This window comes from Lingula anatina, chromosome 1, assembly GCF_051362555.1.
Source record: "Lingula anatina isolate TDL-2025a chromosome 1, LinAna3.0, whole genome shotgun sequence".
Taxonomy (NCBI): Eukaryota; Metazoa; Brachiopoda; class Lingulata; order Lingulida; family Lingulidae; genus Lingula; species Lingula anatina.
In genome coordinates this window covers 6,480,526-6,506,523 of record NC_141767.1, presented here as the reverse complement: position 1 = coordinate 6,506,523, position 25,998 = coordinate 6,480,526, and the positions used below count along the sequence as shown (strand labels likewise).

General features: G+C 35.4%; 3 protein-coding genes across 8 annotated transcripts; 2 read left to right on the top strand and 1 right to left on the bottom strand.

Annotated features, from left to right (window-relative positions):
- The first annotated feature begins 1,993 nt into the window (after positions 1-1,993).
- LOC106169678 (uncharacterized) lies at positions 1,994-11,228 on the top strand. Of its 6 annotated transcripts, none has more exons than XM_087001987.1 (9): positions 1,994-2,526; positions 3,568-3,583; positions 3,746-4,183; positions 5,745-5,981; positions 6,379-6,478; positions 6,792-7,325; positions 7,481-7,581; positions 7,873-8,022; positions 8,551-11,228. In XM_087001987.1, coding segments are annotated over exons 2-9 (1,617 nt in total). In that variant the 5' UTR covers positions 1,994-2,526; positions 3,568-3,582; the 3' UTR covers positions 8,607-11,228. The 6 variants fall into 6 exon arrangements, with proteins under 6 accessions (XP_086858113.1, XP_086858114.1, XP_013404711.2 ...); XM_087001988.1 differs by lacking the exon at positions 3,568-3,583 and adding an exon at positions 2,922-3,005; XM_013549257.2 differs by adding an exon at positions 2,922-3,005 and having other exon boundaries at positions 1,995-2,526; positions 3,568-4,183.
- On the bottom strand, positions 9,444-12,570 carry LOC106169669 (protease-associated domain-containing protein 1). The gene is made up of 5 exons (XM_013549245.2): positions 12,433-12,570; positions 11,506-11,645; positions 11,119-11,228; positions 10,628-10,795; positions 9,444-10,387 (listed from the first exon to the last, which is right to left on the bottom strand). Exons 1-5 carry the CDS (start codon positions 12,488-12,490, stop codon positions 10,267-10,269), a joined length of 597 nt encoding a protein of 198 aa, XP_013404699.2. The 5' UTR covers positions 12,491-12,570; the 3' UTR covers positions 9,444-10,266.
- LOC106169668 (erythroid differentiation-related factor 1) lies at positions 12,483-23,079 on the top strand. The gene is made up of 21 exons (XM_013549244.2): positions 12,483-12,645; positions 13,120-13,377; positions 13,589-13,714; positions 14,005-14,067; positions 14,263-14,342; positions 14,563-14,638; positions 15,335-15,456; positions 15,682-15,793; positions 16,022-16,169; positions 16,424-16,641; positions 17,000-17,125; positions 17,341-17,523; positions 17,789-18,188; positions 18,504-18,704; positions 18,952-19,155; positions 19,417-19,643; positions 19,861-20,019; positions 20,354-20,503; positions 21,032-21,179; positions 21,565-21,796; positions 22,145-23,079. The coding sequence occupies exons 1-21, from the start codon at positions 12,622-12,624 to the stop codon at positions 22,314-22,316; spliced, it is 3,429 nt and encodes a 1,142-aa protein (XP_013404698.2). The 5' UTR covers positions 12,483-12,621; the 3' UTR covers positions 22,317-23,079.
- Positions 23,080-25,998: the final 2,919 nt, after the last annotated feature.

Sequence of the window (25,998 nt, the reverse complement as noted above, 5' to 3'; positions counted from 1 at the left end):
TCTTGTCTTTTTCTCTCGGGCAAGGGCATCAATTTGTCTGCGGTGTTGTCCAGAGGGTGCGTCCTGTTCCTCGTATGATTCCTCGTCGGTTCTTGGAGATTTTCTTGCCTCGTATTATGGTCTACTGCGGGCGGGAGCTTTGGGGATTTCTTCCTGAAGTTTTCGACGTAGCTAGATATGGGTTTACGTCCCACCTGTGGAGAGTTGACGTGTACTTTGAGCGAGGGCTCGCTAGTCATTCGTATTGGTGGCAGGTACTGGCCGCGACACGGAAGGTCCTCATTTCTGTTGCAGCCCATTGCAGGCAGGTGCTCGGCGTAGCGCTTACTGAAATCACTTTGATGTCTGTTCAATGTTTCCAAACGACAGTCGGCTTCCACCGACAGTTTCTCAAGTTTTTGATTGAGCTCATTTTCCTTAACACGATTTAAAGAGCGTATGTATCTAAGTCTGGGAGAATCCATTTTGAGACAGTTCATCGAATATTATATAAACATGGAAAATATGCATTAAAGACAGCACCTAATTTTCTCAAAAATAATGAAATCGTGTCTTCATTTGTTTTCCTAAATAAAGTACTTCAGTTTTAAATCAGAAACAAATCTTATATGCCACTGTTGATTATACCTCACATCCAGAGATATACCACATGTAGATCATTGCATCCTGCAGCCATCTTTCATGAGATTGCTTTTTCGTTATTCTTCATTCCTCGGAGTCACGTTGTCAGGCGCGTATTACTTTCATAGTCTTGATTCATGGGCAGTTTCTCATTTTCGACACGTAATAAACAGTTTAAACAAAGAAAGCATCTGACATGATAAATCACGTCATAATCCACACAAGGGCAGACGTCACGATGAAAACCCAAGACTGTAGCGTTGTCTTAGCGTCCACGCAAACCTAGCAGATGAGGGATACAATCTTCAGGAAATTAACAAAGGTCTCATTTTCGTTCTTTCTCACATAGCAGACTGACACAAAAAGTTGTGACCTTGCTGTCCATGTAAAGTGATGATATATCACGCTGCTCTCTGTGGATGTCAGACATCGAATGCTGAACCTAGATTCAATTTAGAGGAAACAATCAAGAAAGACAGAAAGCGAAAAAGATTACCCAAATTATCCTACGAAAACCAACCATAAGAGGATTACGGTTTCAGATTGCAAAACGTGACGTAACAAAATGATTCTTTTTAACCATGTTCAAGACCATGTTCATTGCCTCTATGCAAACAAAAGTGCTTGTGGATCAAAATTTTATGAAAGTAAAAATTGGGATAGATGAAGTCCTGTTTCGTTTTTTTAGATGTAAGATAGGCTACTGTAAAGTCATAAGCACACTTTCGGTACTAGATTGTAAAATTCGATGAAAGCCATAATCCTAACGTTGCTGGTGCTGTATTGACGTGTGCTTTGGTTTTGTGATGTAAGTTCATGTAACGAGTCTTAATCCAAAGTTTGTTAACAAAGGCTTAGATCTAGGCCTACAATGAGAACATTTTGTCACACTGCATTATTGAATAAGCTACTAAAGGTATGGGGGACTTAACTAATTCCCAAATATAATTTAGAGTCAGTCAAACCAGTAACAGTTCATCCAGCTATTGGAAACATAGCCGAAATATCGTGCTGTGCCAATAGGCCCTACATTTGTAGGCCTATCTAGGCTACAGACGCGCGATGCTACCGATACTGGACTCATCACACAGATCGGGAAGGGCATGAGATAGACCTAATACTTTATTATTATTATTATTATTATTTGCTTCTAACTGTTCCATAATCTGAACGAAATTCCATATTTTTAGACTTAAGACATGTCAGAATTTTGGCTTTTATAATCAAAGATAATTTGAAATATGTATGGTTAGTTCAAGGATTCTGTGGATTTCAATATGTGCCGGCTGAAAAGTGAGAAGACCGAGAAGAAATTGTGTCACTGTACGTGTTTGGGCTGGTAGGCCTACGTGTTACAACGTGTTTAAATGCCTATGTGTGTGGGAGGGGAGAGATGGGGAGGTGGAACAGTTACAATACACCAACAATGCACATAGGCTGGTTATTTGTAGGCCTACCACCGGTGAAACATCAAGAAGCTGGCTGAAGGAAAAGCACAACAAAACCTGATGGACTGAGGAAATGTTTTATTGCAAGCCTAACATCTGCCGGCCGGTGAACAATGCGACAGTTGTGTTGAGCTAGCACCACTAACACAATCTCCGTTTTGAAGGCAACACGGTGTAGTTATAGCCAGATTAAGCCGTACTGCACCGTAGCTTATTTTCCTTTTTCTCGAAACTGGCGCCAAAGGTCTCAATGACAACACTGCACTGGCAGTTCTTGATGAGGTTATCCCTTATCAATGAATCATTGAGTGTATCTTGAATTCAGTCCCGGAAGTAGGATCAGTTCGCCATCTTGTTCCGAAAACCGCAATTGTTTGTTTACAAACATGCTCACCGACTGTTTTGTCAGTAGAATCTTGCCATTGGCTACACACATAACGTAATTGGACATGCCAGGGTAAGTTATTAAATTCTGTATCAAAAGGCATCACGAGCTGCTAGGAAGTACGTGTGACGTACTGGTACTGGTAGGTTTACTGGTACTACTGTAGTACTGTTGAAATCACGAAAACGAAAGTAATATTTATAATTTTTTTCTTAGTCAAAGCCAATCTGATTTCGAAAGTGGAATTAGAGTTAATTCATAATGATTCGTCACCTTTAGTTTTATGATAAGGACATACGTTAAACGCTGACCTGACTGTCCTCGACAGCTTTTAAGCTTAAAAGTTTTTTTTTAATTATTGCATGTTTTTACTGTGTAAGAATTCCTTTACTTTAAACATATGAATTATCCAAAATTCCTACCAGGATAAGCAGTAGACATGTTATACAGTAGCCTACTGTTTGTAGGTTGTACTTCTACAGGAAGCGGTTTGTGACATAAAGTGAGTTGGTGGATTTAGATAAAGTGTATCTGCGACTTTTGCTCTGAAAGTGAGTGCTTTAATTCTTTATCAAGATGAATCATTGGAATTTCTGTTTTTGGCCAAGAGTTTTGTTCCTGAATTAAGTAGGGATATGGTGGTAGAAGATGCAAATGTGTGTGTCCCTTTGTCTGCATTTGCATACGGATGTCTTTATGGTTTTGAAGATACCATTATATACCTTTTTACAGGATATGGCAAGTACCGGTAAACTTCTTTTGGTAGATGTAGCTAGTATAATTGCTTTCAAAGTATATTTACTGGCACATGTATAAATGTAATCTTATTGGTAAAGAAATATATTCCCCAAACCATACCCCCAAAGGGGGGGGAGTATTGGCACAAATTTGTACAGTATACATATAAAATTACAAGTAGCCACCAAGGTTTCACAGTTTTTAAACTTAAAAGACTACCAGTATTTGCTAGAGATCATTGTCTAAATCAGCAATATTAAGATTTTGTTAGATGTGGCATAAAATATGGCTTTCATTTACATATAAACCAGTAGTGATGGTGTTTTTAATATTTTTTCTTAGTTTGTTAAATTGTAGTCCATTACTTCATTTCAGCCATGGGTGCTTCTGAGTAAATATCTTGCTAACATGGGTGAAAGTTTTCAGGAATCATGACTGATTACAAGATTTTCAGTCTTCATTTTAATAGTTTTTTTCATATGGTCTTGAAATGAGAAATTGCAAGCTAGATTTTCAGAATTTTCAGTTTTTACATCTTTCACCCATGTGCTAGTGACAGAAAACTCAGAGAGCATGATAGCACAACCACACTGGGATGTTTATGTGGCAAGTAGTGAGGAAGATGACCACTTGGTAGAGCCTCTGGTGAATGAAATACAGAGTCACAACTATGTCTGTTTTCGGGCCCACAAGGACATTATCCCTGGTCAAAATGAAATCCAAGCCCGTGATGTGGCTATGAAGGAAGCCAGAAAGGTTCTGCTTTATTTAACTAACAACTTTTTGAAGGACGGGTGGTGTGAGATGGAGAGAGGGGTGGCCATGATAAAGGCTTACGACAAAATGGAAAACCCTTCCAATGATATTGTGCTCATTCCTGTGATAAAAGATTTAAACCCCCATGAAATACCTGAGACACTGAAGGCCCTAAGATGCATTGATGTGGACAAGGATGATAGATATATGGATAGAATTATTGCAGCTCTACAAGGTAAGTTACTGTACTGTAGTTAATTCTTACAATTTGTAATGTTTTCTCTCAATTTTTTTCACCAACACAGGGATTGTTTAAGTGCAATATAGAAAAGGCAAAAAATATTCAAACATTTTAATAATTTGCAAACATGTTAAAGGAATTGCGTCAAACCGTCAGAATGGCTTGAACGTAGCATATTCTTCAGAAAACACATTTGCTGCCTTTCTTGGTGCATCCCACAGCAACACACAAAGGCATAATGAAAATTGCCCAACTCCATTCAACATAACCTTCCCTCACTTCACTGTATTCAGTATGTAGCTCAGCTGGAGCAAAGGCCCTTGGCCTGTATGTTGTCACAGTACCACTTGACCTAGATCTGTTGTTTCATTTTTGCATATTGAGGTAGGGTTACATGTATCTGAATGCTTTTTATCTACTAGAAGATTGTTTTTATACTATTTATAAGGTGGTAATTGATTTAATCATATCTCTAGTGTACAGATTGAGTGTACTATGATTGATTGCTGGATCTAAAAAATTCGAGATATATGGATCGTAACCTGGCACAAAAGCTTTAACGGTTGTTTTTGCTTTCACTCATTTTTTACTTTTAATGGTATTTGCAAAACATAAATAAATAAACAAACAAACAAACAAACAAACAAACAAACAAAGATAAATAAATTAATAGGTAAAAATAAATTAAAAAATGGTTCATTATTGACATCGTGACATTGTTATTTTTATTTAATATAAACATTTTTAAAAGAAAAAAGACCTAGTTGCTGTGGATTATAAACGTGATGGACCAATGATGACATATTCTGTTTCATAGGATCATATATAATGTTTTTTTTTTTTGCATGCCTTTCATGTAGTAAGGAAAATGGTAAGAATGATACTTGACTGCTTTATAAATGTTTTCAAATCTCTCTTAAAAATGGTTACTACTGTTGTTTCACATACCTCAATTGTTGAATAATTTTAATTTCAAGATTTCAAGATTTTTCATTTTTGTTTTCTCATCAAATGCACTTTTAAAAGTCAACTCAAAATTATCTCCTTGAGGCGTTACTAACAAAGTATTGCTTCAAGAGAAAAGGTTGATTAGTTTTCTTTGCATTTTGAAAGTAAGTATTTGCAAATCCTAATATTTAAGCAATCAATAACATTGATTGCTAAAATATTAATAGTTCTAATAATTTCTATTTACTAATGTATTTACTAACATTTTAGTGATAGTGAATGATTCTCACTCTAGGTGGTAATGGGCAGAAATTACTACCTCAAGTTAGAATTGTTCACAGGTCTACCAACACCTCTGGATCTGTGGGCATTCAGCCTCATTATGGCCTTGTGATAAGAGTGAAATGTAGCTGTTTCAATGCTTTTTTTTCTTCCAAATTTAGTTATGACTATCACTAAAACGTTAGTAGATATTTTAGTTATAAAGCGTGTACATGTTTATGTGTTATGTAAATTGGCGTGCATGATTTATCACAAGCTATTCATAGTTTCACACCTGGATAAAAACATTTCTGATAAACTAACTCAAATTATATTATTTGTTTAGATCCTCAACTCTGCTGGGCAGAAAATTTTACAGAATGTCCAAACTGCTCTCGGGCCTGCACCAAGTCGGGCAGTGCCCTTGACCTTCATATATGGTTCAACTGCCAGGAGACACAAGTCTGTTGCCCTACAGGTCACTGCCCCACTGTCCTCAGACGCTCACAGATGAAGATACATGTTCAAAGGCAACATCGAGGCGAGCACATTGGAGAGTTGCATGAAAATATCTATGAAACATGTATGTCAAATCTACCTTTCATGAGAATGTCTTCCTATACGAGCTGGACCTCTTTGGCTTAGTTTTTGTAAAGTAATTTCTTTTGAGCTGCCTTACTTATTTTTATGTTAGTGGAGTTGCCTTATCATCCAAAAGTATTAAAAATCTGTATAAGTTTTGAAATGTGGGAGTAGTTCCTGAAGACTATGTTTTACAAAAAAAAATTCATTCTTATTTGTTAGACACATTCTATTTCTCTGTTTACTAGTAGTGCATGAGGTACAGCAAACATATACAGTTATACAGAAGTTGCAAATGTCTCGCCATTAATTCCATTACAATATTGTATATTTGTTTCAGTCAGATTTTTCAATAGTTGTACAGATTTGTTTATTTATGATTTAAAATGCATTTTTAGGTACAGCAAGAATGGCAAAAGGAAAGTTTAGATATGAAAGAAAACACAAGAGGGAGTTGTCCTTCAATACAGGGGATATATTCCAGATTCTCAATGATAGGTATGTTACATGTCATGTATTTTCTCATTAAATGTGCATGTTATTATTATTAAAAGGACAGAAGAACTCAATGAGAGGAAGAGAGAGAGAGAGAGAGAGAGTTTTGGAAAAGATTGTAAATGATCATTTATCAAAAAATTCTGTTTTCCTGCGATTTCCCAATCTATGTCATTTTCATATGTAATCAGGTTGTTGAAACTTATTGCTACAAATTTTGAGGATAATAGTTTATTTTATGAGGGGTCTGATAAAGGAGTGTAAAAATATTTGCGATAAAGCATGGGAAATATCTTCATTTTTGTAAATGTTACAGTCATCATTTCAATTGGTGGCTTGTGAAGGACCATAGAGACCAAAGGGTTGGTTATGTCCCTAAGAACTTCTTAGAGATTGAAGAATGTAGAGTGGTCCCAGCATTGAGGTACCCTCAAAGACCAGCTCTTCCAGCTCCTGGTTTGCCTACTACACAGCCGTATGCCATCACTGAGCTAAGTGTGATGACTCAACAAAAAGCACAGTCAGTTTCTCCTTCACCATCTGGAGGCCTGTGTTTAGCTCAGAATAGTGCATCAGGCAACTTCTCATCATCCCCGGAGGAAAGACTGTCTTCAAGCTACCCAGGCAGAGCGTCTCCCCAAAACTTCTACCTGACTACCAAAGTGTCGAAGACTGTTCTTCCATCAGTGATAGATAATGGTACCTTGGCATCATGGACAAGACAAATGTCTCACCCACCAAGTAAATACCAAAGAGTACACAGCATTTCTGAATCAGGAAGTGCAGTGGCAGAGAGTATGGCAGAGTTTGAAGTGGCTCCTCCACCAGATTTCAGTGTTCAGTTATCTAAGTGAGTGAGATTATAGGTATAAATGGAATCATTTACTTGTAGCTGTAATATGTAAAAAGGCAAATTTTACAATGACAAAAGGTAAAGTTGCAAAAAAAAGGATGGAATTAGATAAATGAAATGATTAGCTTTATTGTAATTATTGCATTTTTTAGCTGTGATCGCCGTCAAGCAAAGAAAATATTGAAGAAACATGGACAAAAGGGAGCTTACCTTTTAAGACAGAAAAGTAGAGCAGATAAAGGAGATCATGATGGTAATGGTACATTTCTGTCATACTTTGTCAATGTAATACAGAATGTGGCCCTCTGCCATGTGTGTCAACAATTCAGTCCCGTATATTAATTTTTATGAAAGAATGTGTACATGCATTCAGTCGAACTAGTCAGAACTCAATTCTTTGACTTGAGAAGAATACTAGGAAAGTGGAAAGACGTTCCCTAAATTTTTAAATCACAATGTTGGGAACAGAAAATCTTATAATTTTTACGAAGAAGTTTGATGAGGTATTATGCGAATTGATCTTTAAAGTAGGTATTCTTTTCAGTGTGCTGTGTCCTGTCCGTGTTTTCACCAGTGGGAAATGATCACTGGAAACCCAAACACTATGAAATTAAGCGGACAGAAGACAATATGTATTGCATCAGCGAGCACAGATCATTTGAGAGTCTTGAACAATTGGTTTGGTTCTACAAAGGTTAGTCATTACTCTTATGTAATACCTTAGGCCCCATTCCCAATGAAACTATCGTTCAATATCGATCTGTGGGGACTCTCGCTGAATGCTCCTGGGGTTGAATAGAATTCAGAAAAGCTGGTGATTATACGAGTACATTGGAAACAAAAGGTGTGTTCATCTGTCGTTCTTATTGCAGTTAGCAGGAGTCCCCACCAAGTTGTAGATGTTGATTTAAGTACATTATGACAAAGTTCCTTTACTGTAAAGCACAGGTGTGGTGAAATGATTTACAATACATTTCATAAGAGCAAGACGAGCATTAAAATGCACCAACATGCACCTCAAATAATTATTCTCAGACTGATGATCCCTTAGAATAAGCACATTTTTTCAAAAAGCTTCACCTTTTTATTCATCATAATTCCATAGTATTTTTTTTTTCATTTTTCTTTTCTTTTTGCAAAGATAGTAAATGATTTATTTGTTCACTTGGATCTTCATATTAGTTGAATCTTAATTTGGACCGTATTATTTCGTCCTCTTCAGGTCATAGGGATGGTTTAAACTGTCAGCTGACGGAACCAGTGACGGATCAGAACTGATACTTTCCTTCCATTTTATTGATACCAGATAATATTTTTTTACTATTTAAGTTCTTTTTAAACAAATTCATTTCTGTGATACTTATCAAATAAGTGTATAGAACTAAATCACACGTTATATGTCATATGTCAATAACAAATAATTTAGTCTCTCCATTTTAATTGCTAACAGGAGAAAGTGAATTAAAATTTTGACTGGTGCAAGTGTTGGTGTGCAGGGTGATGTAATTAAAAGTAAGTTTAATTTTATATGAAAAATCAGTGTATATAAAATGTAACAAATCCTTTACGTGAGCATTGATAATGATAAGCTCTTTTCATTCAATGAATATGTAAATAATATATTGCAAATTATTTGTCTTTAACTTCTATATAGTATTTAAGAGAACTTAGAGAAAGCAAAGATAAATTGTGAAAATAAAGAATTGATTTAAATTGAAGTAGCAGTCGAGTTAAGACGGCATTTTTGAAAACATCTTGTGCCCTTCAGAATAACGGGTATTGTTGCTTGATAAAATTTTCTTTTGCTGAGAAAATCAATACATTTTTTATAAATTTATGTTAGAAATGTATGTAGTTTGGAGCTTTTTTTTGATTTTGAGAAAATCGTTACAATAAATTGGAAGTGCATTTACTGAATTACTTATATTTCAGAATCAGACTTGTTGACTTGTTCTTTCTTTTACGGTTTAAAAGGAAAGTCCATTAACTTATAAGATTTATCTACTCCATTGATAACATTTTTATTTGATGTCTTATGCCAACATTCAATTAACCCTTCATTATATATTCTATATATTCATTCACATTTTTGCATCACAACGCAAATAAGCAAAATAACAATCTATCTTTATTTTTACTCGTAAGGATAAAATGTGTAGAGAGGACATCTAACCTTAGCTTAGGCTCTATTCCCATAGATTTTAGATCGATCTATCCCCGCGGGGAGTCTCAATAGATTACTTTCAGATAATCCGACTTAAATGTCCGTCCTGCCTACTACAAGCTGTAAGGGGGTAATTAACTTTCGTGTCCGCCCGGCTGACAGCTATTTAGCGTGAACCCCCAGGGAGTTAGGTTGATCTAAAGTAGGTCGATCTAATCTATGGAAATGGGGTGTAACACTATGTTTGGCAACAATTAAGCTTAAAGTTGAAATGTCAACCATGATAAATACAGAATGGCTTTGTATTAATATTAGTAAGACCTGTACTAGAGATATTGCATAGAGGGAAGGTGGGAAGGTAACCATTATTCCCCAAAATATAACTTGTATTTTTTTTTTACAAATCGCATGTCAAATAATTTTGCCGTCCATTACATAACTAATACATTGAGCAGCCTCCATACAAATAATTCTCATTTTTAAGACATCCTTTCTGCTGAGTCAACATTTTCCAGGTAGCATGCATCCAAATGTTACAGAACTTCCTTATATCATGATAAAGGGTCATTCAACAGCGATTACTCAAAAGTGGGTAAACAAATACGTAAAACTGGCTGCCAGTAATCATGAACAGTTGTGTATAATTATCTGAATTCATAAATGCACAAAAAATTCATTAATGCATAGGTTTTCAAATTCATGAACATGTGAGATTTTAAAAAGTAAATGAAAAATGGTTTTTACTCCAATTAAAATATAACTGTCAACAGGATTTCACCATAAAGACCAGGGTGGCTGGTTCAGCTTGTTAATTGGGATACCAGTGATGTTCACGGGAATGTTGATAATAGCACTCATTAAGTGTTCCTGCTGCAATGTTTTCCTGATCATATATCTGAAAAGATGGAAATTTGAAAATTTACCAGTTACAAAGAATCACAAATGGTATATCTACATGGACTTGGGCTTTTAAAACTGAGGCTGGAATAAAAATGCATCCAAAATATAATTTATCAAAAATAAAGGTCTTTTTCAAACTAAATCCATTGCCTACTGGTCTCAAAACTAATTATTTTTGTTGTTGTCATCAACAAAATAAAATGTGACTATAATACTTGTAAGGAGAACCACTCACCCATTTTTTCCTAGCAAAAATAAAACAGGAATGACAGAATCCCTGTTTGTTCCATCTTCAATCATATCAATATACATCTCCACATTATCTGGTTGGTTGTCAGTGATCACAGCAGCTACTGCCCCAGCTTGCTGGGCATGTATTGCTTTGGTTAGGAAAGAGCATTCTCTGAAATAATACAGATTACATTACGTAACATATATATATAGAAGCCCAGCAACCTGTTTTTACAATTATTAATCAAATGCTGCAGTAATATCAGAAAATGTATATGTTGTGCCGGTTACATATCATTTTCAGAAAAGCAAGAATGAGTTGATTAAAAAAATTTAAAAAAGGGTATTTTCACAGATTTTCTTTCATTAGATGTTAATTTATTATATTCACTTACCAAAGAATTGAGATTTTTTTTCAATCATTAAATTACATTAATGTTTTTCAGCATTTAAAAATTAATAGATAAACAATACATAAAATTCAAATACACTTACCCTCGCTCTATTAAAGCTACTTGGTTTTCAAACAGATAAGGTTTATTGAAGGGGCTGCATCCATGGATGGGGTCGGTGGGAATGAGGTGGAGTCCAGCTAAACTCTGATTCTGAAGAAAGTAATATAAAGGTTAAGAGAAAGTAGTTAATCAATCTACTTTCATTGAATGTTGTATGCAGGTCATGTTCAGATTCAAAAGTGTTTTATTTCCACACGTTAAGTGTAGGAGTAAAATTAATATATTTTGGTAAGGTTACTGGTAGAAGTAAGATGGCAGCAGCTAATACATGGCAAAGCTGAGTTACAAAATATGTAAGGTGGTACAATTTTGGCTTAGACAATGAACAGAACTGTCACACATCAAAAGTAACCAGGTGGTTTCTTACAAAAACTCCTCCAAAATTTTTGGCCGGTCTCAGTTTGTATGTAAACCTGATGCTCTCTGGCTCCAGTATCTCCATGAATATCCCATCCTCCAACTGGACCCGCAGAGGACTCGTATACACTTTCCTTTCTTGAGATGCATCTGAAATTGGATTGTTAAGAGTGAGATCTAAGAAAACTTCATGCCTGAACCGAAAACAGGCAAGGTGAGTGTAAATAGGAGTGCTGACCCATGGATTTCGCGCTAGTACCTCAGCCTCTATGTTAGCACAAAAATTCATGCGTTAGCACTCCTATTGACGATTCTGATATGTACTAGCTGTACACAGCCAATGCATATCAGAATCGTCAATAGGAGTGCTAACGCATGAACTTTCGTGCTACGTCCTATATGTATATGTGTACATACTGTACATGTATATATATATACACAGTCTGACATCTTAGCTGCCTTTGCATGCGTCGTTAGATGCCTAAGACTGGGTTCCCATAAACCTATCGTATTTGCAGGATCTAATTAGTAAGAAACCACTCGGAGACAGATCGATCATGCTAGTACAGTACGATGGGGTGTGGGAATGGTCCCTAACTTAATGATTATACAGTATCTTGTTTGTGGAGATGTAGACCCTAAAATTCTCAGGTACTAAGTATATATATAACAGCATGTACTTAGGTTGTATCCCAGTAATATATGTAAACGTAGAAGTTATTATAAGGCGAGTAATTACTGCTAACTGGCAACTAGTAAAGTTATAATCATAATGTACAGTCACGTACCGTACATGTCATGTACATGTCAGACTGTCAGAGCGTTTATATTGGGTGACTTGGTTTTTAATTTGTCAATAATAATACATATATGTTTCACACAGATCAGAACTAGTGGTTTTCTTATAAGGATGCAAAACACCACTAACGAATCTTACCTGTTACGTCGACAAATAAAAAGATTACAAGTAACATCAACGTCACGTCGCACTCCATGTCTTAATGGCAAATGCGCATGCTCAATGTAGATAAACTACTTCCGGCAATAACATGGTTTTTGACACAGACTTTCTGGAAGATTCATGATGATGCAGTGTTCATGAATAGACACCATAAACCACAGAAAAATGTCCGAAACAGACAACGGATACGTAAGTACTATGTTTAAAAAGATAAGAATTGAATGAGAGTTTTTGTTGGACTTCACACGCGAATCCGCTCTAGCCTCTAACCCAGCGTATCACATTGTTAAAGCTGCATTGCACAGTACATTAAATGTTAGCGTTTGCAATTATACATTTAGTAAAAGTCGTTAGGTTTCAATTTCCACACTTTTGTTTACATATTATTGTTTGGGTAATAATCTGACTGGTTTCTATGCGAAGCCTGGGGGCGAAACGTCCTCTGACTCTGTCAAACACAAAATCAGAAAATTATTTGTACTGTAACAGTTACTGTGGTTATGGTTACTTATGGACCATTCCACAGTGTGCCTCTCCTCTATAAAACATTATTGTGTCATGAATAAAACTACCAGGGGAATATACTATTTCCACTTTAACCTTTTAATTTTTTTAAATAAATACTTCTGCTGCAGCCCTGTTCATTGATAAATTTCACTTCAGACTGCTTTCAAGGACACGGAGGTGAAGTCCACAGCAGTGGTGAAATATTGCCGCTATGAAACACCTGCCACATACATGCAGCTGCAAAAGAACACAGACCTGAAGGAACCACCTTCCAACTGGCTTCGTGGGGGCTCAGAGGAAGAGTGTTACGTGAAAGACATGCAAGGGGGGAAGAGGAGCGAGTTCTCTAGTATCAAAATGGCACATCGCTCTCCAGACCTGGTGGATGAACTGGATGTCATCTCTGACTCTGAAGTAAGAGTTTTATGCCCAGATTTGTAAATTGTTTTATTTGTAGGTTTTGAATTTGATTAATGGCAATTGGCTAGTTTTAAAAGATTTTCAGGCTGTTTGCTCTTATTGCCCTTTAATGTTTGTGTGATCTGATTGATGTGCTCATTAATTAACAGTGCACAGTGTTTTTAAAAAGTAAACAGTTTAACGGTATATTTATTGATCTGTGTAGAACATCAAGAAGCTACTGAAGCTCCCGTACAGCAAGGGTCATGTGAGCATGATGGTACACAGGGTGGGAAAAACTTTACTCCTAGATGACTTTGATGTGCACAGACATCTTCTTAGGCAGCAAGAGGTATGGCTTAGTTCCTTTAGTCAGAAGGCTAGTACATAAGCAGTTGTATTAATTTGGATTGCTGTAAGCAAAAAATGATAAACCATTTATAATGGCAATAATTTTTCCTTTTTAAAGATGTTCTATTGCTAGACATGGCAGAGTGTAAGGTGTGATACACCGAAGTTTAATACACGGTATCATTTGCTTTTGTATTATGACATGTCATTTCTCAATAAAATAAGGATAATTGGGAATAAAGAGGTTATCCACATCTTAATTACTGAATTCCTGTCTTCTTTTTTGATTAGGAGGATTGGGAATGGATGAGAAAATTCTACTGTGAAACTGTGGAACAGAATAAGGCTGAAAAGGTAGGAGTCCAATAGCTTTAAGTGTATTCTGTCACTGAAGGGAAAAAAGTGATAAGAAACTGCCTCTAGTCATTTTAGAAAGGATTTTTAATGAATGATAATTAATAAAGATCAAACTGTAACACAACAGCTTATTTTTGTTCTAGTTCTGCTTTGTGTTGTTAATTAACATAAAGCATTATTTTCATCTTTTAGGAAAGAGTTTGCTTGAGGAAAAACAATAGTAGAAATTTTCTTCAGAATAGGAATATGTTTTCAAAATTCCTTTATTATAGGTTGGTATAATGCTTTTATTGTCTTAATTATTGACTTGTAATGTATCAAACTAAGCTGCCTGTTGACATATGTTATTAAGTTTTTTTTGTAGATGCTTCAGATTATTTGGAAGCACATAGTTTTTTTTACTGCTGTTTAAGAAGCATTAAAAAAAAAAGTTATGCTTGTTTTAATTTTGACTCAGAACAGATTTTTTCATTGTTTTACTTTCCTCCTTAGTATACAGGATAATAGTGGTCAGAGCAGTGAAGGGGGGAAGGAAAGCAAGCAATTGCTGCCAGAATCTGAACAAGAGGTATTTAGATCTTTTTTGAAATCAGTTTTATTTTTTGGGGTAAAGCTAGCATAATTATTTCCTAGTATGAAGTAAGGAAGTGTATTGTACTCAAGTTGTCCATAAATGTGATTGTCTGTGTGTCTGTCCATGATGTCTGACCCTCTCCTTGTGGCAGTTTCAGTTAGCTACAATAAAATTAACATATGAAGTAATTTCAAGACAAAATGCTTGAATATGGTAACCCCAGCATGTGTTTAGCAACAACCTTAATATACTTGAGCACTCTGAGGGTCAGTACATGTGCCTGACATGGTATTTGTTTATTATGTCTGTCAAGGTGTTTCTACAAAAAGCTCTTCTAATCTCCCTCTATAGGAACAGTGAGTAGATAGGTAAAGTTCTTTCTTCTGCCAGATCATGAGAGAAACTTGACAAATTCTAAATAAATAGATTTTTTCTTTTTTATGTCCCTTCAGTGTTTTTTATCAGTTTTTAGTCAAACTGAATTTTCTTAGCCACATAAGCACTTTCCAGCACAGTCAGCACTAATGTAGAATTTACAATCTACATTTCCTGTTCCAAATTATTCCCTTGAATCTTAGCACTGATATAATTTTTTTATCTCTAATAATGACTAGATTGAATTAAAATCAAAAGGAGCACTTTTAAAAATATATTTAGATATTTTCTTTTCAACACTCTTGATTTTTACAGCCAAGAAATGGAGAATTTCAGCGCACTGTCATCTGGAATTTTGAGGACATTCGTATGCTCATTGGAACAGATCTTCCCATCTTTGGAGGTGAAGCTAGACCATGTGTTAGTTTAAGACTAAGGTAAAGAAAGCGCACACTGTCACAGTATATTGAGTAATGTCATAGTAGTACAATAGCAATACCATAGTAGCACACAATGCATCAAACTTAAGATACAGAGAATGTATACTTTATAATGGACTTAAATAATATTTAAAAGCACATGAACAGATCTTATTGTTCAGTATTATGTACAGTTCTGTCTGAATAATGCTTCATTAAATTTTACTATTTAAATTCTCCCAGAGATACCAGTAAACCCATCAATGTGCTGACAGGGATAGACTATTGGTTGGACAACTTGATGTGTAACGTACCAGAGCTGGCCATGTGTTATCATCTTGATGGCATTGTTCAGGTGATGTTAAATGATTCGTTTTTTTTCTGTTGATGGTAAATTTGTTACATTTTCTGGGATCATAAGTAATCCCCCTTATGGAAGATGGTATGGATAGATAGATAAAATGACTGGCAGTGTCTTTTAGTCAAAACTAACTCATATTTTACCTAAGCAACATGAAAGTGTGTATTATGATACATACAAAAAATGAAAAAAGCTTACTAATTGTAAAGCTTTCCTGTGCAGAAATATGAGCTGTTTAAGACTGAAGAAATCCCAAACCTGGAGAGTTCCAAATTCTCCCCTACAGTGGTGAAGGATATAGCACAGAATATCCTTTCATTCCTCAAGTCTAATGCAACAAAAGAGGGACATACCTATTGGCTTTTTAAAGGTGAGGAGTCTGTGCTGTTTAGTATATCTTATATTTTATTAATAAAGAAGGTAAACTAACAAACATTCCCATGCACAAATACACACTGCATATGCTGCATTTATGTGCACACACAATTACTAGCAAGCAAGGATCCACAGGCATATATTCACATGCACATACACTTTGGTTCTCTTGTCTTTGAAATTTCTATACTTAATGTGGTCTGAATCTGTTATAGCAATGATCATTTATTCACCAATTTGTTTTTCCAGAGACTGACAATGATGTAGTTAAGTTGTACGACCTGACAACATTATGTGCAGATGACATGAATGATAAAATGGACAATCCATTCACTGTCCCTGTTGGTATGTTGCTATATAAAGTGGCATATAACATGTGGCAAAGTAGTGGAAGGAAGAAGTCGGGGACAATTAGAACTTTGCTGAAGAACGCATTGAAATTGTTGGACAGGGACAAGTTCTCACAGGTGTAGTATAGCTTGCTGTAAAAATTAATTAGAAATACATGCTTAGAGTGTTGCTCATGTGCTTGTAGTACAAGATTTACCAGTATATCCTATTATGATCATTATTTAAGAAAAGCTGAAAATAGTTTCACAATAACAGGAAATGCACTGCCATGTAGGCTTATTTATTACCATGTTTCATCACCATCAAATTTGTTATAAAAGGTTGAGGTCATTGATTATAAGTTATTCTTGTTTAAAATAGAAAATAATGTGATTGCTGATTTTCAAGTGCTTGTAGATTCTACTCCCAGTTTTAGAGCTAAACTTTTACTTAAAATGATAAAACCCTTAATTGTTTTATATGTATATACATAAGGTGACTGCATCAGCTTACTTCATCCTGTGTGATTTGTTTGTGAATGAAGAGTTCCTGTCCTCTGTACAGGAGCAGAATCTGGTCTCCAGTGATGAGTCTGACTGTGAGGAGGAACAACAGCCACATGTGAGCATCTGGAGTCCACTAATTAACATGTCATTGAGTCCAGTAAACAACTTATGTAACAAAATAACATTATTTTATTTTAAAATTCGATTTTTTGTGAAACTTTGAAAATGTCAGTTGTAGCTCAACTTAATGGCATCACTAAGATAAAATTTGCAAGTACTTTAATAAAAAATTATATTTGGCCATGTATGGCTTGGATTTTTACTCCTTAGGGCTGGGTAGAAGATGAAGATGATGATGAAGAAAAGACTGTGAAGGCACAAACATCAGTGGCAGTGAAGACCTTAAGATTGCCAGAGAAGGAGAAGAATGATGTCAATGAAGTGTTGCGGTTCCCACCAGTCTGTGGAAATGTAGAAGACAGGTGCTTGGAGGGGCTGAAGTTTATTGCTGAGGTATTTTTTTTCACTGTGTTATAGTTTTAAATATTGCAGAATATAATAACCATAAGAAGATTTTTTTTGCTTTCTACCACTTAAGAGAATGTCAAACAATATCATCAAATGAAATACTTGTGCTGGAAAAAGCCTCTTATTTTTTAGTAGGTCTATAAATGATTCATCCTTGTTCTCTTTTTTGCCTTAGATTGATCAATACAAACTTTAAGAGTTTATTTTTATAAAATTGTTTATATATTCACTGATGGTTTTGTTGTTTTAGGGTTTAAAATGTATAGACAGTGAAGTTAAAGAAATAAAAAAGCGACGAGAGATGCAAGAGCATGGTATGGCTCCCAAAACCTGCAACCCATATCAAGCCATACCACTGCACTATCAGCCAATAAGTGAACTCGATCTCAAACCTGACTTTGTTCATGAAGACAAAGAGAATGATGATTCTTTCGCCAGTTCAGAGTCAAGAGAAAGAAGTGACAGCTTAGTTTTATTGAAAAAAGACAAAGTAAAAGTGACAGTTTCCCCAGGAACATGGCATTACAACTCGAAAGTTTTACTTCTGAGAAAAGGGGTACTGGCATACTACAGTATAGCTGATGCTAAAAACTCTTTATTTAAGTATGGTCAAGCACTGAAGTATGTTAGACTGGCTTTACTTTGTTTTGGTAAGTTAAGATTTTCAATATTTGTAAAATGATAATAGTGATAATATATATTTTGAGTCTAAAATCCAAATTTTTTTCAGTAGACTTTACAATGCAGTGTGAATAAATATTTTAAAAGTGCTAGTAAAAGAAACGAAAAAATTTCTAAAACAGGAAAAGATTTAAGAAAATATTTAAGATGTAATTCATTATGCACTCTAGTGGCAGAGTTTTAAATGAGATAAGTGTTTGTGCATAAGTGTGACATAAATACATCCAAAAACGGCAATTAATTCTTTTGGGTGTGTGCTGTGTAGCCAACCTTCATTTTTTTAGATGCCATGCGCACACTGTGTCCACAGAAGGGTCAGGAGAGTGACCCCCTATTGGAGATGATGTACAGTTTGACAGGTGACATCAGGCTGATGCTGACACAGAATGTCAACCAGTTACAAGTCTATGAAGAAGCATACAGATATATGTCAGAGTATGATTCTGTGATTTTGGAAAGTGTCAGTTTAGAGCTGCAAGAGTTTAGTAAGTATTGACTGTAAGGTAAATATTCAGTAAAAAAAATTACCTGTTAAAATTATGATTGCTGATTTATTTTAATTATTTACTTAACTCAGAATTACTTGGTTAAACTTTCTTTTTGAACCCTGTATTGTGGCTTACATTTCAAGTATTTTGAAAAGAATTTGCAGTTTCAAAGTACATACATGACTTCCAGAAAGTTACATTTCCATTGTATTTTTCCATTTACTCCAAATGTATTTTTATATAGGTTTTGAGTGGGCGTGTCAGTTCAGTTCTGGCACAGAGAAGAATTTAACAGATGCTCTGCACTGTTATCAGCTGGCATTAGAGATTTCCCAAAGATACAATAATACAGAGAAACAGGAAAGTCTGATCAAGCGGCAGGGGAATGTGAGGAATGAACTTGGTGTCCTGTATATGAACCAGGCAGCAGTTTTAACAAATGAAGCAAGTGAGTTAGGGTTATACTTATAGTGAGGGCACACAGTACATTGCTGATGAGACATACAACTGAGCTGATGTCTCAGTCTCTTTTTACTTTTCTCTAAATTCTCCTTTCAAACTTTGTCCTATTCATTCATTGTTGATTTAATTCTCAATTCTTTCTGTTTCTGTTATATTGTATGGCGTCCTTTTTCTGTCATTGTCTAAAGCAGTAGATACTATAAAAGCTCTGAAATATATTAATCAGGATCTTCTCTTGTTGTTTTAGGTTTTGAAGGACCATCGAAGCAAGTTGAAGACCTCTGGAAAACCAGCCAGACCTGCTTTGAACGGGGCATCATGCTGTTTGATAGTGTCAGTGATGAGGCAAACATTGCACTTCTCACTTCTAACATAGGCCGTTTAATGCGACTGTGTGCGCAGGCCTTTGTGCAATATGTCGATGGTGGACAGCGCAGAGAGTTCAGTGCTCAAGAGAGAGTTTATTATAGCAAAGTGAGTTGAGGACTAAGAGTTAGCTTAGTTTAATGACAATTAGAGATAATAAGTTTGCTATTGCTATTTAATTATTTTTCTTTTCTTCATAAATTGATTGTTAATGTGTCTTTTTATCATGTGGCATAATATATAGCTTTGATTAATGTCTTTGTAAAACCATTTTATTGTTGAAAACCAGAAGTATATTGAAGGAAACTTCTTTTGTTCCCATAAGGCCTGTGATTTCTACAAGAAAGCCCTGAGTATCATCAGCAGTAGGTCAAAGAATCCCACCATCTGGGACTCTGTGAGCTGGGAGTTATCTAGTACTTACTTTGCCATGGCCTCCTTACTGCAGGATTATGCTCCCCTGTCTACACAGGCCCAGGAACAGGTACAGATTTATATGTTCATTATATCTGTGTACCATTATTGCTCTTTTTACACCTGTAAACGTACTGAAATTTTTTCTTCTTTTTACACAAGTTGTCACATAAATTCTATGTTTCGCTGACACAGGAATGATATGGTATCATAAGAGTTGATATAAATAGAGACGTCTTTTTTACATTTTAAGATAAATTTCAAGCGCTCTCTCTCTCTCTCTCTCTCTCTCTCTCCCCCCCCCCCCCCGCCCCCAATTCCAGTTAATAAAGGGGATTTGAAAAGGACAATTAAAGTAGGAAACCAATTAAAAACATACCCTTGTACATTTTACTGGATTTCAGATTGAGAAGGATGTTACAAATCTCATGGTAAAAACTCTGAAATATTGTGATGTGGAGACTGCTTCCCCCAGACAAGCAGCCTGCCAGTACAGGGCAGCCACCATCCACCACAGGCTGGCCTCCCTGTACCACAATGCCTACAGGAACCAGGTGGATACCATTTCTTGGCTCCTTATAGTCCTCTGTTTGGAACACCACTATTCCTTTATGTGTAGTTGAATAGCATGATAATTCCCTTGTTTCATTTTCATTACCATTTTGACTACATGTACATGGCCAGTTAGTTACAATAAAGAAAACGAATATTAATTGAGTTTGGCATGAATGAAAGTGACCTTAACTGGTCAAATATCAATCACCCTGTATATTGTTTGTCATTGATTTTGCTAATTACTAATATGTAACTACATGAGATGGAGTAGTTATAAATATGTAGGTTTGTGATATCATATTGTATTGGGAAAAATGAATGTAATTTGATATCTGATATAACCAGGCTGCAGGTAAGAATATAGTATTAGTATGATAAAACACACAAGTAAAATCCTGTTTTTTCAAATAATTGGAGGAAAAGTTTGTTAAAGCAGTGAGTATTAGTCGATCCAAATCCTAAGGACTTTTACTTTTATTCTTAGTTTACTTCTGTTTATATATACTTCTCATCTCATTATTTTTCAGTTAGCAGAGCAAAAAAAGAAGCACCTGCGTACCCTGGCAGAGCTGCACTATGAGAAAGCTAGCCATTTCTTTAAGCTAGTGGACAGCTGGTCTGAACAGCTCCGTGTGCAGCTAGAGAGGGTAGCCATGTGCGAGTTTCAGTTTAATGGTAAGTGTGAAGAGTTTAAAGGAAGTCATGGTTACAGAAGATTGACAGGTACATGATTTGATATCTTTCTTAACTTTTGTCATTATGTAGCAAGATTTTGTTTGATTACTAAATTGGCTATATTATTCTTTATGAAGCATCCCTGGTCAGTTAAGTCAAAAAGGGAATTCAAAGTCTTGTGAAACAACTTTTGATTGTGGTGATCTCGTAGATTTTTTTTGATTATTTACATGTTTTGTATGCATGGAAAATTAAACATTCATAATGATTTTTTAAGGAAGAGCGTTTTGCAAAAAATACCAGGATGTTATATTTCTCCTAGTCACACTTGGATATAACACTAACAGTAAACAATAATTTTAAAGCATATTAATTTTGAATTCAGGACAAACTAGTGTGCCAGCTAAAATCAAGACTCTAACTGTTGCTCTGGATCACATTCTCCACTGTGTGGAGCCACTGTCTGGCATTGAGAGACATATCACTGATCAGGAAGAGGCAGACGACTTTCAGGGATATGTTGATGAGTGCCAAAAGTTATTGTCAATCCTTTCCTCAAGACTCCACTTTGTTTTGCTCAATATTGTGAAACTGCAGAAATCACAGAATAAGAAAAGGTGATTATTGGTGCGACTGACCTTGGAAAGATATATTTACATCTGTCACCCATATTCCATGTATTACACATTTGATTAAAATCCTTTGCTTCTTATTCTAATTTATGAATTTTTCTTATAAGAGATAAGATAAAAAGTTGGGTATATAAGAATGACACTTAAAATGTGAAACTTCATAAAACTATTGTTGAAAAGGATGAGCTAGGACTATCAAATTTGAAATGTTCCCATTTGTTGACCTACTGTTTAGGTCACCAGTTTCTATCCTGCGTTCCCCTGGTTCAAATTCACTTGGGATATAAATTTTTGATATCTAATAATTCCTACATAATCAACTTATTGATTCAGCAAGCAGCAGCATGTGGATGTGTACAAGCAGTTATATGCCAAGAGCCTCCAGGTGGAGGAATCCGTGGATTCTGAAGGCAGACCCTTGCTGGACAGGTGTCAGAACACACTGAAGGTGTTGAGGGACTTGGTGCAATTACAACACAGCATAGCCAGGGATACAGACTTATGAATACTAGTACATAATTGATTGCATATGTGAATCTGTGATTGAGACAATGGTGAATACCATTAGTTATTTTATTTTGAGAAAAATTGAGGATATCGATATTGCGGTTCATTAAAAGACCATAGTACTGTGTAGTGCCATACAGTGATGCATTATGAAAGTTGTCATTGCATATTGGAACTTTTGAAGATTTGAAACCAATTAATAAAGTATTTTGCAAATTGAGTAAACTTTTAAATGTCATTAAAGGTTTTATTTTGGATATTTAAGGTGAAAATGCAACTTAGTGCAATGTGCGTGATTTTGTTTTACAAACAATTTTTTTTTGTTTTTAATGTTTGTTGAAAGTAGCAGTTTGCTCAATTACATTGGGCAAATGCCTTCATTCATATAAATTGACAGTCACAATAAACATTTTAAACAGGCTGGGCTTGTTGACTGCTGTTAAGTTATGTGAAAAGCCTTATATATGTTTAATAGGCTAGTAAAGATAGATTTAAGAGTAAACTGTAGAAAAGTGATGACAAACACAGTAAATCTATGATTTAGCTATCTCTGGGTACCTAATGAAACTTTTGAGGGCCTAAATATTATTTAAACGATAAATTCTAGTCATTTGCAGCCATTTGAGATCTTCAAGGGTTTACAAAAAAGAGAAGGCAGAGGTTGTCAACAGGGTGCAAGATCTCCACTCACACCTGAACTTGCTAAACACCAATACCGTTTTTTCTGTAATAAAGATCCCTGCTAATGACGTATACTGCCACCAGTAGTTCCTGGTTATTTTGTTCCTTATACTTCCTGTTACACGACAAATTAAGTGATTTTGGGGGGCAACAAAAGCAAGTGAGATTTTTTATTACTGAATGCATTACTTGACTTGAATGTGTTTAAATCATTTAAATTGGTGTAGAAAAAACATTTATGATAAAGGGAGATTGTGTTAGGAGGTTTATGCCCAAACAAGATACCAGTGAATTTTGCTTTAACCTAGTGCAAGTTTAACTGATTTGAGTATTTGGCAATGGTGTTTAAAATAAATTAAAAGGAAGGTTTACTATGGTTATATGAGTTAAGTACTGATAAGGCAATTAAAGTCTGTTTTAATATAGCAGCACACACCACTGAATGACTGCCTCCACTGAGGTGGAAAAAAGGCAGACTAAATGGTTTTTAGTTGGGTTTCCAACTTGAACATTAGCATGGACCTGTGTAGGGTTTATAGGTACATTGTAATGGAGTAGACAGCTAACTGATCAGGACAAACACAAAGTGGCTTAATTTGGAATTTCTTGTAGCATCTAATCTTTGATGGAAAGATGTGGGAACTCTTGACATCTCAATTCTCAAGATATTTGAAAGCACATATATTTAAGACAAGGACTTTCTAATTGCAAGAGGAGAAATATATTAGATGCTGAGCATTTTTTCTGTGAGAAATAGTTTTTTTTTCTTTAAAATCTTTTTGATCATTGGTGTGTATTAAGAAGTTAAAAATGTTCATTTGAAGTTACTGGTCACTTTAAATTATCAGTCATGGTTTTCATATGCTTAGCACATAAAAAATTGGTGCGGTCATGCATATATCATTCTATGTTTTAAGGGGCCATTTGTAGGGGCTGTCTCACACATTGCATGAGTACAGAAACTGTTGGCAACAGCTTTTTTCAGCTTATTGTTTTTTAGTGCACACTGCTATTAACTTAAGTTTGTATTTTGTACTATTAATGATTTTACGGTCTATTGAAAGTGTTCAAGATGTAGAACAAAGTTGTTGCAAAGATATATATATATATTAAAAAAACACTCCATAGCATTTCTCAAAGCTTTTCTTGCTCTTTTTTTATAGAAAGGACAGGCATCCATCCAGGAGTGCCATCTCCCTCGTGAGCCTCCTGGCATTGTGGGAAAGCACACCTTCTCTTTCAGACCCCCAAATGATCTGATTATACTAATGCCTTTCTATGGTCAGTCATAAAAAACAGTTGAAAGCAGCTGAAATGACCCTGATCACTCAGCAAAATAGCTGAACACAAACCAAAAGGATGGGAAAGCAATTTCTGTTTCCTCTTATTTGTAATCCTGGACATTTTTCTATTTTTTTTTTTTTTTTTTTTTTTTTTTTGTAAATGTTCTATTTCATTTTTCGCTTCCTGCTAATTGGAGCTAGTTTTTGATAAGAGTTTGTTCAGTTGCAGGCGGCTGCTTTCAGGCTTTTTTCATTGCAGGAGTTTCTAAGGTTCGGATAGAATGGAGTCCCCACAGCATGATTTAACAGTTCTGTTATGGTTAATTAAATTACAAGGCTGTAAGACTGCCAGAGATAACTTGAAGCCTGATTTAATGATTATTGTGAAAAAAGATCTTATTTGTAAAAATGACTTTTTTCTGGAGAATTAAGTATCTTCCTGGTTTACTTTTAGAATATGAATAATGAACAGATAGATTTTACAAGATGGATGGATTTTTATTAATAACTCAGGATGTTTTTTTAACCACCTCACTCACTCACTCACTTAACATAATGGATCTCAAATTTTGTTCCCCCCTTTTTTTGGTTGAGAAAACGGAGACAAGTCCAGACTTCTCTGTCTCATTTTTCTTCCTATGTGCTAACCCCTGCCCCTGTATGTGTCCCAGCACTGAATGAAAGACCCTTTATGTTGAAAAAAAGTGAAAATTGTTGACACTTGATAACTGATAAACTTGGCTGATAAACCAATCCTCTATGTTTGATAAAGTAATCATAAGGCAACACTTGCGCCCATAATATTGACTGTATGCGCTACTCTTAGAATAACCTGATACAGGAGGTGCATTTTTTTCTTATACTTCATCTTTTAGGCTTGGTGACATAAAACCCATGCTCAACAGCAGGGAATATATACATATTTATTATTGATAGTGAATCAGTTTTGATTTGAAATGCTGGTTTTGATTTTTTTAAATTCCGCCTCATCTAATTTTTTCATGATATTTGTAAAAAAAACTTTGTCAATATTACAAAGTTGTCTTGATAGTTGTTTTCAGCCAATTGTTGCTAATATCAGAGTTCTTGTTCTCTAATGTTTTAATGTATGTTTGTGTCCTGGAGAAGGGTACTTGGAAAAAAATTAAAGTCTAAGTGTGAAAACAAAGAGGAGACATCCTGACTGAAATTAGGGAAGAAACATCTGGAGCTTATTTTATAAGAGCCAAGTTCCCTGGGAAGCTTACATAACATTGATAATCTCATCTCACGTATATCCTTTTATTGTGACCAATAAATAATATATATATCAGGCCTACCCAACTACCAGTCTCGGCACTGAATGATCCTGAATTCACTGGTAGATTGGACCACACTACCCGTTTTCAATGTGTGTGTCAGTATGCATCCTGTCATCCGGGTATTGCACCTCATTTTCGGCACTACATTCCTACCCCGCTCAGAATCATTGCTATCACATCGCATACTAGGCAAGAGCGGTGTCGCGTCTGATACTGATGCACACCTTAAAAACAGGTAGTGTGGTCCGATCTACTGGTGAATTCAGAATCATTCGGTGCCCAGTCTGGTAGTTGGGTAGACCTGTATATATATCTACACTAGGACCCAAAATAAATCTTCTATCCTAGGTCTACATGTGCATAAATCGATGACAGAAAATTTAACTTGAGAAGAATAAATGTGACAATTTCTCAA

Coding starts and splice junctions, on each gene's coding strand:
- LOC106169678 (XM_087001987.1), top strand. Junction 4,184..5,744: donor AATTATTGCAGCTCTACAAG/GTAAGTTACTGT, acceptor TTATTTGTTTAG/ATCCTCAACTCTGCTGGGCA. Junction 5,982..6,378: donor TGAAAATATCTATGAAACAT/GTATGTCAAATC, acceptor ATGCATTTTTAG/GTACAGCAAGAATGGCAAAA.
- LOC106169669 (XM_013549245.2), bottom strand. CDS start 12,490: ATGGAGTGCGACGTGACGTTGATGTTACTTGTAATCTTTTTATTTGTC. Junction 11,646..12,432: donor TTTATTTGTCGACGTAACAG/GTAAGATTCGTT, acceptor ATCCAATTTCAG/ATGCATCTCAAGAAAGGAAA. Junction 10,388..10,627: donor TTTTTGCTAGGAAAAAATGG/GTGAGTGGTTCT, acceptor CCATCTTTTCAG/ATATATGATCAGGAAAACAT.
- LOC106169668 (XM_013549244.2), top strand. CDS start 12,622: ATGTCCGAAACAGACAACGGATAC. Junction 16,170..16,423: donor TACCTATTGGCTTTTTAAAG/GTGAGGAGTCTG, acceptor TTGTTTTTCCAG/AGACTGACAATGATGTAGTT. Junction 21,180..21,564: donor GTGCGAGTTTCAGTTTAATG/GTAAGTGTGAAG, acceptor TTTTGAATTCAG/GACAAACTAGTGTGCCAGCT.